The 13,542-nt window shown below is 49.3% G+C and overlaps 1 protein-coding gene across 1 annotated transcript in view; it reads left to right on the top strand.

Annotated features, from left to right (window-relative positions):
• The first annotated feature begins 1,292 nt into the window (after nt 1–1,292).
• Nucleotides 1,293–13,542, top strand: part of MBD2 (methyl-CpG binding domain protein 2) — a 145,159-nt gene continuing 132,909 nt past the window's right edge. Inside the window, exon 1 of the mRNA XM_082243451.1 lies at nt 1,293–1,536. Within this exon, the coding sequence (XP_082099577.1) occupies nt 1,427–1,536 (110 nt within the window). The 5' untranslated portion in view covers nt 1,293–1,426. The remainder of the gene's footprint in view (nt 1,537–13,542) is intronic.

The raw sequence follows: 13,542 nt of genomic DNA, 5'->3' as shown, positions 1-13,542 counted from the left end.
GGGGGGACTTTTTTGGGATGACCAGTAGATGTCTGAAGGTTATTGGGGGGAGTTTTAGGTGTCCCATGGTTATGGGGAAGCAGGTGATCCCCTACATTTATGGGGTGACTGTAGATGTCTGAAGGTTATTGGGGGGAGTTGTAGGTGTCCCATGGTTATGGAGGAGCTGGTGATCCCCCTACATCTATGGGGTAACTGTAGACGTCTGAAGGTTATTGGGGAGACCTGTAGATGTCTAAAGGTTAGTAGGGGAACCAGTTGATTTTTAAGGCTATTGGGAGGAGTTGTAGATGTCTGAAGGTTATTTGGGGGAGTTGTAGATTTATGGGGTGACTGTAGACATCTGAAGGTTATTGGGGGGAGTTGTAGGTGTCCAATGGCTATGGGGGAGCAGATGACCCCCCACATTTATGGGGTGACTGTAGATGTCTGAAGGTTATTGGGGGGGATCAGCTGATTCTGAAGGTTATTGGGGGGAGTTGTAGATGTCTGAAGGTTATTGGGGGGAGTTTTAGGTGTCCCATGGTTATAGGGGAGCAGGTGACCCCCACATTTATGGGGTGACTGTAGATGTCTGAAGGTTATTGGGGGGGATCAGCTGATTCTGAAGGTTATTGGGGGGAGTTGTAGATGTCTGAAGGTTATTGGGGGGAGTTTTAGGTGTCCCATGGTTATAGGGGAGCAGGTGACCCCCACATTTATGGGGTGACTGTAGATGTCTGAAGGTTATTGGGGGGAGTTGTAGGTGTCCCATGGTTATGGGGGAGCAGGTGACCCCCCCACATTTATGGGGTGACTGTAGACGTCTAAAGGTTATTGGGGATGTGTAATTCTTGGGGTTGCGGTGTGGTGGTGTTGAACTTCACAAGTTTCATTATTTCCAGCCAGACGCCTGGCACTCTGAAAAACGATCAGGCACAGATCACTTTTCAGAGGGCAGTGGAACTGTGAAGGAGCCCTAATGTTGAATGATAACAGTGGTCTGTCACCCCCATCCTCTGGATTCTTCCACAGACAGCAGATCAGAGTCTTGCTCTGTGACGCAGAGGAATAGGGTGACAGTCAGGTGACAGCTCCGGTATAGGACTCTGTGACACCCCGCCCTCACCAGTGACACAGGACTACAACTCCCATACTTGTCCCCGGGGACACCGCCTGCCCGGGCTGACGGAAGTTGAGGTCTCCAGCCAGCTGGGGAGCTCTCTGACCGCCTGTTACCCCGCCCACCGTGACGTACTTTTTGGTGTATTACGTCACCAGCTGGCCGCATCACCGGCTGTCCCAGGCTGTGTCTATGAGCGCGTATCCCTCCGCTGGGAGGTCGGGGCGCGGAGGGGTACGGCGTTGCTAGGTGGCGCTGTGACGGTGGGAGAGGCGGCAGGAGTGGGACATGCTGGTGTAGGAGGACAGTGAGCGCTGCTGCTGGATGGAGAAGCGGAGGATGGAGTGCCCGGCTCTGCCACCGGGCTGGAAGAAGGAGGAGGTCATTAGGAAGTCCGGCCTGAGTGCGGGAAAGAGCGATGTCTACTACTTCAGGTACCCGGGGGAGGGAGGGGACAGGAGGTGTGACAGCTCAGTGACAGCTCATGGAGTGTACGAGCAGGGGGAGAGGACAGAGGAGCTGACACTCTGAGCTGGGGGAGGGAGTCCTCAGAGAGCCAGGGGTCATAGAGGAGTGGGGGACCCCCGCATTTATGGGGGGGCTATAAACATCTGAAGGTTATGGGGGGGAACCATAGCTGTCCGATGGTTACGGGGGAAGTATATATGGTCTATGGGTCATAGGAGAATGGGGGACCCCCACATTTATGGGGGGGGTGGAGCTGTAGACATCTGAAGGTTATCGGGGGGAACCATAGCTGTCCGATGGTTACCGGGGGAAGTATATATGGTGTATGGGTCATAGGAGAACGGGGGACCCCCACATTTATGGGGGGGGTGGGGCTGTAGATATCTGAAGGTTATCGGGGGGAACCATAGCTGTGTGATGGTTACTGGGGAAGTATATATAGTCTATGGGTCATAGGAGAACGGGGGACCCCCACATTTATGGGGGGGGGGGTGGGGCTGTAGAGACATCTGAAGATTATCGGGGGGAACCATAGCTGTCAGAAGGTTACGCGGGAAGTATATATAGCCTATGGGTCATAGGAGAACGGGGGACCCCCCCACTTTTATGAGGGGGGTGGTGGGGCTGTAGACATCTTAAGGTTATTGGGGGGAACCATAGCTGTCTGATTGTTACCAGGGAAGTATATATGGTCTATGGGTCATAGGAGAACAGGGGACCCCCCAATTTTATGGGGGAGGGTGGGGCTGTAGACATCTGAAGGTTATTGGATGGGGGAACCATAGCTGTTCAAAGGTTACCGGACACATATATACGGTCTATGAGAGAATGGGGGACCCCCACATTTATGGGGGGCTGTAGACATCTGGGGGGCTGTAGACATCTGAAGGTTATCGGGTGGGGGGGGGGGACCATAGCTGTCCAATGATTACCAGGGAAGTATATATGGCCTATGAGTCATAGGGGAACGGGGGACCCCCCACTTTTATGGTTATCTGAAGATTATCGGGGGGGGAACTCTAGCTTTCCGATGGTTACCAGGGAAGTATATATGGCCTATGGGTCATAGGAGAACGGGGGACCCCCACTTTTATGAGGGGGTTTGGGGCTGTAGACATCTGAAGGTTATCGGATGGGGGGAACCATAGCTGTCCAAAGGTTACCGGGCAAATACTGTATATATGGTCTATGGGAGAATGGGGGACCCCGACATTTATGGGGGGGCTGTAGACATCTGAAGGTTATGGGGTGGGTGGGACCATAGCTGTGTGATGGTTACTGGGGAAGTATATATGGTCTATGGGTCATAAGAGAACGGGGGACCCCCACATTTATGGGGAGGTGTGGGCCTGTAGACATCTGAAGGTTATTTGGAGGGGAACCATAGCTGTCCAAAGGTTACTGGGAAATATATATGGTCTATGGGTCATAGAGAACAGGGGAACCTCACATTTATTGGGGGGGGGCCTGTAGACATGTGAAGGTTATCGGGTGCGGGGGAACCATAGCTGTCTGATGGTTACCGGGGAAGTATATATGGTCTATGGGTCATAGGAGAGTGGGAGACCCCTACATTTATGGAGGGGCTGTAGACATCTGAAGGTTATTGGGGGAGCTATGTGACCCTCTACATTTATGGGGGGGATTGTAGATATCTGAATGTTGTTGGAGGTAGCCATAGGTGTCCTGTGATCACAGGAAGGCAGTAGATTTCTAAAGGTGATTTGGGGGATCTAAGCTGTCTAAAGGTTATTGGGGGGAGCTATGGGACCCCCAACATTTATGGGGGGGATTGTACACGTCTGAGGGTTTTTGGGGTAGCTTTAGGTGTCCTTTGATCACAGGAGAGCAGGGGACCCCTACATTTATGAGGGGGGCTGTTAACATCTTAAGGTTATCGGGGGTAGCCATAGATATTGGAAGGTTATTGGGGGAGCCATAGTTGTCCAATGATCACAGGAAAATAAGGGACCCCTACATTTATGGAGGACTGTAGACATCTTAAGGTTTTTGGAGGGAGCCATAGCTATCCAAAGGTTGTTGGTGGGGAGGGGGGGGGGCTATAGCAATTCTATGGATCACAGGGTATTGCGAACTGTAGACATCTGAAGGTCATCAGGGGGAGCCATAGCTGTCTGTAGATTATTAGGGGGGGGAGCCATAGATTTCCTATGATCACAGGAGAGCGGGCGCCCCCTACATTTATGGGGGGGGGGGCTGTTGACATGTAGGCTTATTGAGGGCAGCCATAGATGTCTGAAGGTTATCCGGGGAGCAACAGTTGTCCTATGACCACAGGAGAGTGGGGGACCCCTACATTTATGGGGGTTTAGGGGCCGTTGTATACCTCTTAAGGGTATTGGGGGAGCCATGGGTCATAGGAGAGCGGCGAACCCCCACATCTCTGAATGGAGTGTAGACATCTGAATGTTTTTAAGGGAGCTGTAGATGTCCAAAGTTTGTCTGGGAAGTCCTTTTATTGATTTTATTGAGGAGCAGGGGACCCCTACATTAGGGGACCGTAGACATCTGAAGGGTATTGGGGGAAACTATAGCTGTCCAATGGGTCATGGGGGGATTGTAGACATCTGAAATTTTTTTTTTTTTTTGGGGGGGGGGCATAGGATCCAATGGCTCATAGGAGAGTAGGTAATCCTACATTTATGGGGGTATTGTAGATATCTGAAAGTTATTAGGAGTAGCCGTAGATGTCCAAAGGTTATCAGAAGAGCCATAGTTGTCCTATGATCACAGGAGAGCAGGGGACCCCTACATTTAGGGGGGGGCGTAGACATCTTAAGGTTATTGGGGGAAGCCATAGCTGTCCAAAGTTTTATTGAAGGGTGCTATAGTTATCTTATGGGTCAAAGGGGAGTGGGGACCCCTGACATTTATTGAGGGGATTGTAGACATCTGAAGGTCATGTGCGGGGAGGGGGTGCCATGGTTCTCTGAAGGTTATCAGGGGGGCCATAGTTGTCTCACTGGTCATAGCAGAGGGGAGAACCCCCAAATATATGGGGGACTGTACTGTAGACATCTGAAAGGTATCAGGGGGAGCTTTAGACGTCCAAAAGCTGTTGGCAGAGCCATAGCTCTTCTATGGATCATAGGGGAGCGGTGAACCTCTACATTTATGGGGGGGACTGAAGACATCTGAAGGTTATTGGTGGAAGCCATAGCTGTCCAAAGGTTATTGAGGGGAGCTGAAGGCTACTGGGGGGAGCCATAGCCTTCTGACGGTTATTGGGGGGGGGGGGGAAGCTATATATATTCCTTGGGTCATAAGGATGTGAGAGACCCCAAGATTATTGAGGTGGCCAATAGCTATCTGAAGGTTATTAGGGAGTGTTTTAGATGTCTCATAGGCCATAGGGGAGTGGGGGATCCCATGGGTATTGGGGGGGGGGGCAATGGATGTCTGGAGCTTATTGGTGGAACTGTAGCTTGTCCCATGGTTATGGGGATGCTAGTGACCCCCTTATGTTTATGAGGTGACTGTAATTGTCTTGGGGGAATTTGTAGACGTTGATGACTATGGCGATGCTAATGATCTTGCACACGTGACGGGAATGTAGTCACCCAAGGCTTATATAGGGGGACCAGCAGGCATCTGATGGTAATTGGGGAACCAATGGGTGTCCCATGGTGGGGAGGAGCTAATGATCTCCTACATTTACAGGGGGATCAGTAGATGTCCGAAGTTTGTTTGGGGGACCAGTAATGTCTGAAGACTATGTAGAGACCAGTGACCTCCTACATTTACGGAGGGACCAGTAGATTTCCGAAGGTTATTGCGGGGGAGTTGTAGATGACTCATGGTTGTGGGGGAACTGGTGACCAGCTAAGTTTATGGGGTAACTACACGTCTGAAGGTTTTTGCGGAGAAAGGTTGCTATGGGAAGGTTATTTGGAGACCAATGCGTGTCCCATGGTTAAGGAGGAGCTGATGACCTTTTATATTTATGGGGAGGCCAGTAGATGTCTGAATGTTATTTGGGGGGAGGGGGGGGTTGTAGATGTCCCATGGTTATTGGGAAGCTGATGACTCCCAACATTTATGCAGGGGAATGTAGGCATCTGAAGGTTATTGGGGTACCACTTGATGTCTGTAGGTTTTTAGGGGGAAAAATCAAGGTCTAAAGGTTATTTGGGGGACCAGTAGGTGTCCCATGGTTATGTAGAAGCTAATGCCCCCCCCCCCCACAATAATGGGGGGGGGGGGATAGATGACCAAAGGTTATTAAGGAACCAGTAAATGTCTGAAGGTAATTTTGGAGGCCAGTGGATGGCTGAGAGTTATTTTTGGGGCCGGTGGATGGCTAATGGTTATTTCGGGGGAAGGATTATAGGTGTCTGAAGGTTATTGGTGGGGGGGGGGGTGATTGTGACCCCCTAAGTTTTAGGGTGAAGCAGTAGGTAGGTAAAGGTTATTGGTGAATAGTTGCATATAGTGTGTCCTAAGGTTAGGGGAGTTGGTGACGCCCTTGGTTTATGGGAAACTGGACACGTCCAAAGGTTTTTGGGGGAACAGTAGATGTCTGAAGGTTGTTTGGGGGGGGGGGGGGCGTTATGTGGCAACGGGTAAACCCCCTACGTTTATGGGCAACTTTAGACTTTTAAGGATTTAGGGTGAGGAATAAATGTCTAAAGGTTACTGGGAGCCGCAGATGTCTGATTTTTTTTTAATTTTTTTGGGGGGCTATTCAGATGTCTAAAGTTTCTATGGGGAACATTTTATTGTTTTACTGAGAAAACTTTACAAGTCCGTAACCAAAGAGCAAGAAAAAAAAATCCTTTTTTTCTTTGCCTGAATCTGGACATGCATCAGATGGTTACTTGAGCATTTCTTAGACACCTGGGGGGCGAGGGGTGGAGACATGGGTGTCTAAAAGGCATGGGGAGGGTTGGCATTGGGCTGTGTGTAGGAGAGGATCATCAGAGTGTCTGGGTGATGCAGTAGCCATAGGCGGCATGGGGAGGGTTGGCATTGGGCTGTCTGTAGGAGAGGACTATCAGAGTGTCTGGGTGGTGTGCTAGTCCTAGGCGGTATGGGGAGGGTTAGCATTAGGCTGTAGGAGAGGAATATCAGTGTATGGGTGGTTCTGTAGCCATTGGAGGCATGGGGAGGGTTGGGCTGTCTGTAGAAGAGGACTTTTAGTGTCTTGGTGGTGCGGTAGCCATAGGAGGTATGGGGAGGGTTAGCATTAGGCTGTAGGAGAGGAATATCAGTGTCTGGTTCTGTAGCCATGGGAGGCATGGGGAGGGTTGGGCTGTCTGCATGGAACCGAATGGTTCGGCTCGCTTTTGTGCTTTTCCACTTCTGGTACCGCATGGTATGGTGTAGGAACGGTTCGGTACGGTACGGTACTGTGGTGCTTTTCCACTGCATGGAACCGAACGGTTCAGCTCGCTTTTGTGCTTTTCCACTGCTGGTACCGCATGGTACGGTGTAGGAACGGTTTGGTTCGGTACGGCGGCGCTTTTCCACTGCATGGAACCAAACGGTACGGTTCTCAAAAACAGTACCACCTCGATTGTGGTTCCAAGAGGTACCATACCTGGTACCATATCCCACAATCCTTTGCATGCAGTCACTACTAGCCACTGATTGGTCAGAGAATCCCACCCACCCGTTGTTATTCCACCCACTTAACTTTAGTACTATAGTGGAAAAGCAAACCATACCGTACCGAACCGTTCCAACACCGTACCATGCGGTACCAGCAGTGGAAAAGCAAACCGGGCCAAGCAGGGCCAAGCAGGGCCAAGCCGGTATTTGCAGTGGAAAAGTGTTAGTGTCTGGGTGGTGCAGTAGCCATAGGAGGCATGGGGAGGGTTAGCATTAGGCTGTAGGAGAGGAATATCAGTGTCTGAGGGATTTATGTAGCCATGGGAGGCATGGGGAGGGTTGGGCCGTCTGTAGGAGAGGACTATCAGAGTGTCTTGGTGGTGCGGTAGCCATAGAATGCATGGGGAGGGTTGGCATTGGGCTGTCTGTAGAAGAGGACTATCGGTGTCTGGATGGTGCGGTAGCCATAGGAGGCATGGGAGGGTTGGCATTAGGCTGTAGGAGAGGAATATCAGTGTCTGAGGGGTTCTGTAGGCATGGAGAGTGTTGGGCCGTCTGTAGGAGAGGACTATCAGAGTGTCTGGGTGGTTCTGTAGCCATAGGAGGCATTAGGAGGGTTAGCATTAGGCTGTAGGAGAGGAATATCAGTGTCTGAGTGGTTCTGTAGCCATAGGAGGCATGGGGAGGGTTGGGGTTGGGCTGTCTGTAGAAGAGGACTATTAGTGCCTTGGTGGTGCGGTAGCCATAGGAGGCATGGGGGGGGGAGAGTTGGCATTAGGCTGTAGGAGAGGAACATCCGTGTCTGAGTGGTTCTGTAGCCATAGAAGGCATGGGGAGGGTTGGCGTTGGGCTGTCTTTATAAGGGGAATATCAGTGTCTTGGTGGTTCTGAAGCCATAGAAGGCATGGGGAGTGTTGGCGTTGGGCCGTGTGTAGGAGAGGAATATCAGTGTCTTGGTGGTTCTGAAGCCATAGAAGGCATGGGTAGGGTTGGCGTTGGGCTGTCTGTAAGAGAGGACTATCAGTGTCTTGGTGGTTCTGAAGCCATAGAAGGGATGGGGAGGGTTGGCGTTGGGCTGTCTGTAAGAGAGGACTATCAGTGTCTTGGTGGTTCTGAAGCCATAGAAGGCATGGGTAGGGTTGGCGTTGGGCTGTCTGTAAGAGAGGACTATCAGTGTCTTGGTGGTTCTGAAGCCATAGAAGGGATGGGGAGGGTTGGCGTTGGGCTGTCTGTAGGAGTTCTGGGAAGTTATCCGGGGGATCGTGTCCCATTTGTGTTGGCTTCCCTGCCTTGGTTCCTGTAGCTGGGGTATTTCTAGGGAGACCTGGGTGTGTTTTACTAGGCCTTTGTATTTTATAGTACGTTGAGGTATCTGGCAGTGACTTGCATAACTTTTGGTGACATATTTCAGGCCTGTGTGCCGTTTCTGCTTCTTGGCTAAACCCATCAATGCTGATCTCTTCTCTGATTGAATCTAGAGCGATCTTTGGGAGAAGTGATACTATGTTGCTAGAAATGACATTTATCTGCAGCTGTAGTCAGTTCAGGTGTCGCTGTGTGAATGAAATGGGCACACAGTGAGGTGGATTTACTAACAGACTGGGGACTGTTTACTATACTGGCTAAGGTTACTGGACATTCACTTTGCAAACAGGAAACTTAGCCAGTATAATAAAGCTGTGTTCACTTCAATCATCCAATAATGTGCAAAAAAAACTTTTATTTTTTTTATCTTTTGGGTATTCATAGTGTAAACAGCTTCACCCTATTCACTAAGGTCTCTTGCAGACAAGTGGCAATGTTTACCACCCTCTGAACAGCGATCCATGGGGGATCGCTGTTCAGAGGGTGGTAAAGCAGAGGCTTTGAAGAGGCGCTACTCCTCAGACTGCGCCACAATTGTGAGACAAGAGTGATTAGAAGTGACCGTGAATACTAAGAATGGGGAATTGCAAGAGAAAAGATGCGATTGTATGCCATCTACTTCTATTTTATAATTTTTATCTATAATAAAACCGGCGTTCGCTTTGTTGTGTTCAGTCGTTGTGCTTTGGAAGGGATTAGTTGGCAGTTTAGGTGTGGATGGAGTGTTTATTATCCAGGAAAGTGTCAGTGTGGTAAGGGTGTGCTAATTATGCGTGGGGAGGAGGGTGGAGCGCTGTGCATCTGCGACATGTGTGAGAACGTGCGATATGCAGGCTTTTCATTTCCCTAAGAGGACCTGTCACCACCATGACAGCATTCTAATTTTGTCATCTATTAGCCTGTGCCATCACCGTGGCCCCTAATGCGACGAATGTTGACGTTGGCCTTATTAGATATAGCGTATATAGCGTATAGGCTGCTAATGTGTAGATTGAGGCGACTTTTGCCTCCATTCCCTAGGTGTGCGCTTAGGCAGGTGGTTTAGTGGCTTTATTATTCACTTTTGGACGCTTGACTTGTAACAAACGAGCAGAATTGTGCATTTTTGTTTTCATAGAACTTTAAAAGGGAGCACCAGAAAAACGCACGCTGTTTTCAAGCTCTCCTTTTTAATCTATGAGGGAAAAAAACGCACAAAGGCGCTCATGTACTTTCCTGAGCTTCACGCGATAGGTGACGCAACACTCAAGTGTGGACGTGCCCATTGAGAATATCACATTAGTGCGTCTGCAAAGATGCATGATTGGACTTTGGAGTGTAACTTTGATGCAACTTTTGGCGCGATTTTGATCTGACTTTACAATATGTGGATCAAAGTCGCACCAAAGTAGTGCAGGCACCTTTTCGAAGTCATGGCGATTTTAAAAGGCTGGGCAGAATGTACCCAGGTCAATCAATCAACTTCAAGACAACCTGCCTGCCAGATTTTAGATGCAATTATCGCTAGCGGCTGGTATATCCACTAGCAATGATCACTTGTGTTGGAGACGGCTTCCATCACCCCCCCCCCCCCCCTCGCGAAAGAACAAATTTGCTCGTCGGAAGAGATTCCCCCATCAACACTGTCTGTTGTTGCAGAAAAGAATTTGCTATGTCTAAAGCCCCGTACACACGTACCGATGGTCGGCATACAAATGTTCCTCTTTTCTCCCCGGGATGTCGGTGTCTGCTGAAAAGTGCAAAGACAGCACAAGGACAGCACAAGAATTTTGTCCGCCGACTGCAGAAGTGATGTCATGTAATGGTTAACTTTCCCTGTGTTTTCTATTTTCTGAGCATGCCCAGTCTTGCAAATCTGCGGTCTGTCGGCCGAATTCTGTACTGACAGGCGAACAATCGTCCGTTCTGGTGTCGGCATACAAAAATTTTCATGTTTGCAAGAAAGACTTTTGTCCGCGGATTGTGCGCAGACATCTGTCGGAGGCACCATACTAACACGCATACAATCGGCAGATCCTTCGTCCACCGACGTTTGTATGCCGACGATCGGTACGTGTGTACGGGCCTTAAGGCCATCCTAAGTTGCACCAATTGGAACAGGTGCCATTGAGAAGAATGGGGTGCGACTTGTCATGCAACTTTGATGTTCAAGTGTGCATGGAGCCTTAAGCCCCGTACACACGCACCGATTGTCGGCTGAACGATTGACCGTCTTTTGTCCGGTGCTGTCCTGTCGGTTGAAAAGTGCTCAAGACTGCACACGAATTTTGTCGGCCAACAACAACCAACTTCAGAAGTGATGTCATGTGATGGTTAACTTTCCGTGTGTTTTTTCTTCTCTGAGCATGCCCAGTCTTGCTCATCTGGCTTTTGTCGGCCGAAATCTGTACTGACTGAGGAACAATCTGCCGTTCTGGTGTTGGTCAACAAAAATTTTATAGCATGCACACCAGATTTTGTTCGGCCGAAAAGTCGCAGTCGGTTGTCGGAAACATCATACTAACAAGCCTACAATCGGCTGATCGGACGTTGGCTGAATATTTACGGCCGACAATCGGTACGTGTGTACGGGGCTTTAGTTTTGCTGCACTTCAGAGTTATGCAAGAAAACTTGTGAATGGGGGGGAGGGGGGGGGGAGCGTTTATGATGATCCCAAGAGATTGTGTACATGGGTGTCCTTTCTTGTACTTGCAGTCGTATTTCACCGTAAGGTCTCCTCTCCTTCACAAGTGAGTGTTGCTCCTCTGAAAAGCTGATTTACACTCAGATTGCTTTTCAGAGGTGTTGACAGGCAGTGAGGAGGCAATGTGTCATCTCCTTACTGCCTGCTTTACCCCATAATTGCCGTACTGCCACGCCGAAATCGCATGCATTGCGCACAGTTGTGGTGCAACCCTAAAGGAACTGTCTCCGCTGAAACCCGCTGCTCCATAGGGGTGCATGGAGCATCCGATCCGCCTGAAAAACTGACAGGCGGATCGGATCAGAAAGCCCGTGTGAATGGGGCCTTAGAGATCGCTACTGCCGGATGGATATGCATGATCAAAGACCCCTTGTAGGTGTACACCAGCAGGTCCCAAGAGAGGGACAGAGACGCAGTCATAAGGACCCAGCAGCGGATAAACCGCCCGTATACCCAACAGCCAGGTACTGTAGATCATCTGTGAAAAAATATAGGTAATCTATAGGTTCATGAAAGAATCAAAAAAAAATCATCTGGATATTCCAAAGGTAAGGAATACATTTTCTGCATCCTGTTGCTAAGGGGAGCAGGTTTGCTATCTGTTTGGTGGGGGGAGGTAGAACTGTGGCTCAACCACCTGTGTGAACAGGCCCTAAGGATGTTGGAGCCAAGCTAGCTCTGCATTCAGAATTATTCAGTTAGTTGCATTGATTAACCAGTTCTGGACCGGAAAGGATTTGCCCCCTTAATGACCAGGCCATTGTTTGAGATTCGGCACTGCGTTACTTTAAACAGGAAAATTGCGCGGTCGTGCGACGCTGTACTGAAATAAAATCAATGTCCTTATTTTCCACACGATCAGAGCTTTCTTTTGGTGGGGTTTGATCACCTGTGCGATTTTTGTTTATAGCGCCAAAAAAAAAAAAAAAAAAAAAAAAAAAGAGCAACAATTCTGAAAAAAACAAAACAAAACAATATTTTTCACATTCTGCTATATAATATTCCCAAAAAAAAAAAAAAATTTAAATCAACATTTTTCAGCCTTTTAGGCCAAATTGTATTCTGCTACGTATTTTTGGTAAAAAAAAAATCCCAATAAGCGTGTTTTGATTGGTTTGCACAAAAGTTATCGCGTCTACAAACTAGGGGAAAGATTTATGTCACTTTTATTTATTTTACTAGTAATGGCGGCGATCTGTGATTTTTAGCGGGACTGCGACATTGTGGCAGACAGATCAGACCCCTAACTGACATTTTTGACACTTTTGGGGGGACCAGTGACATTACTACAGTAATCAGTGCTAAAAATATGCACTGTTACTGTAATAATGACACTGGCAGGGAAGGGGTTAACACAGTGGCGATCAAAGAGTTAAATGGGAGCCTAGGGGGTGTTTTTATAACTGTATGGGGGATGGGCTTGTGAAATGACCATAGAGACCTGTGATCCTATATAGAAGGGTCACAGGCTCTCTGTGATCTTTTCAGAGAGAAGAACGGTCTGCTGTGTTTACAACAGCTGACCGTCCTTCTTTTCTCTCAGCGGGGAGCGATCGCAGGTGTTCAGCGGCCATTGCGGCCGCCGCTTCCATGGATTGGCATCCCCACTGCCTAGTTGGGGCAGGACTGCGCCGGCGGCGCGCTTGCAACCTAGCACCACTCGCGCGACTGACGTACCCATATGTTTCGAGCAGCCGAACCAGCCTGCTGCAGTAAATCTGCAAGTGGTTAAAGCGGTTGTATCCCGCTTTTTGACACTTTTACCTACAGGTAAGCCTATAATAAGGCTTACCTGTAGGTACAAATAATATCTCCTAAACCCGCACGGTTTAGGAGATATTTACAGTGCATGCAGCCGCTCGCGCGAGCGGCGCATGCGCTCTGAAGGTCCGGGGGGACCTTCAATTAAGTTGCCGGGAGCTTGCCGGAAAAATCACTCCCGCGCGCATGCGCGGGAGTGACGTCATCGCGGCTCCGGCCAATCAGCGCGCTGGAGCCGTCTCTTCCGGCCAATCAGCGCACCGGAGCCGCCGAACCCGGAAGAGACGACGAGGGATCATGGCAGCGCCCGCATCGATGTCCGGGGGTCCGTGTCGGGGCTTCGTTTTAAGGTAAGTTAAACATAATGGGCTAGTATGCGATGCATATTAGCTCATTATGCCTTTGTCTTGCAGGTTTTTTTTTTTTTATAGGGTTTACAACCGCTTTAATATTTCACTGACATATACCATAGTGCTGTACAGAGTTAAAAAAAAAACAAAACGCCATATCAGTCCCTGCCCTAGAGCAGTGGTCCTCAACTCCGGTCCTCGGGGCCCACTAACAGGCCAGATTTTACGTGTTACCTTGGGG

Source organism: Pelophylax lessonae, assembly GCF_965119305.1.
Source record: "Pelophylax lessonae genome assembly, chromosome: 1".
NCBI lineage: Eukaryota > Metazoa > Chordata > Amphibia > Anura > Ranidae > Pelophylax > Pelophylax lessonae.
This window is presented reverse-complemented; position numbering and strand designations above follow the sequence as displayed.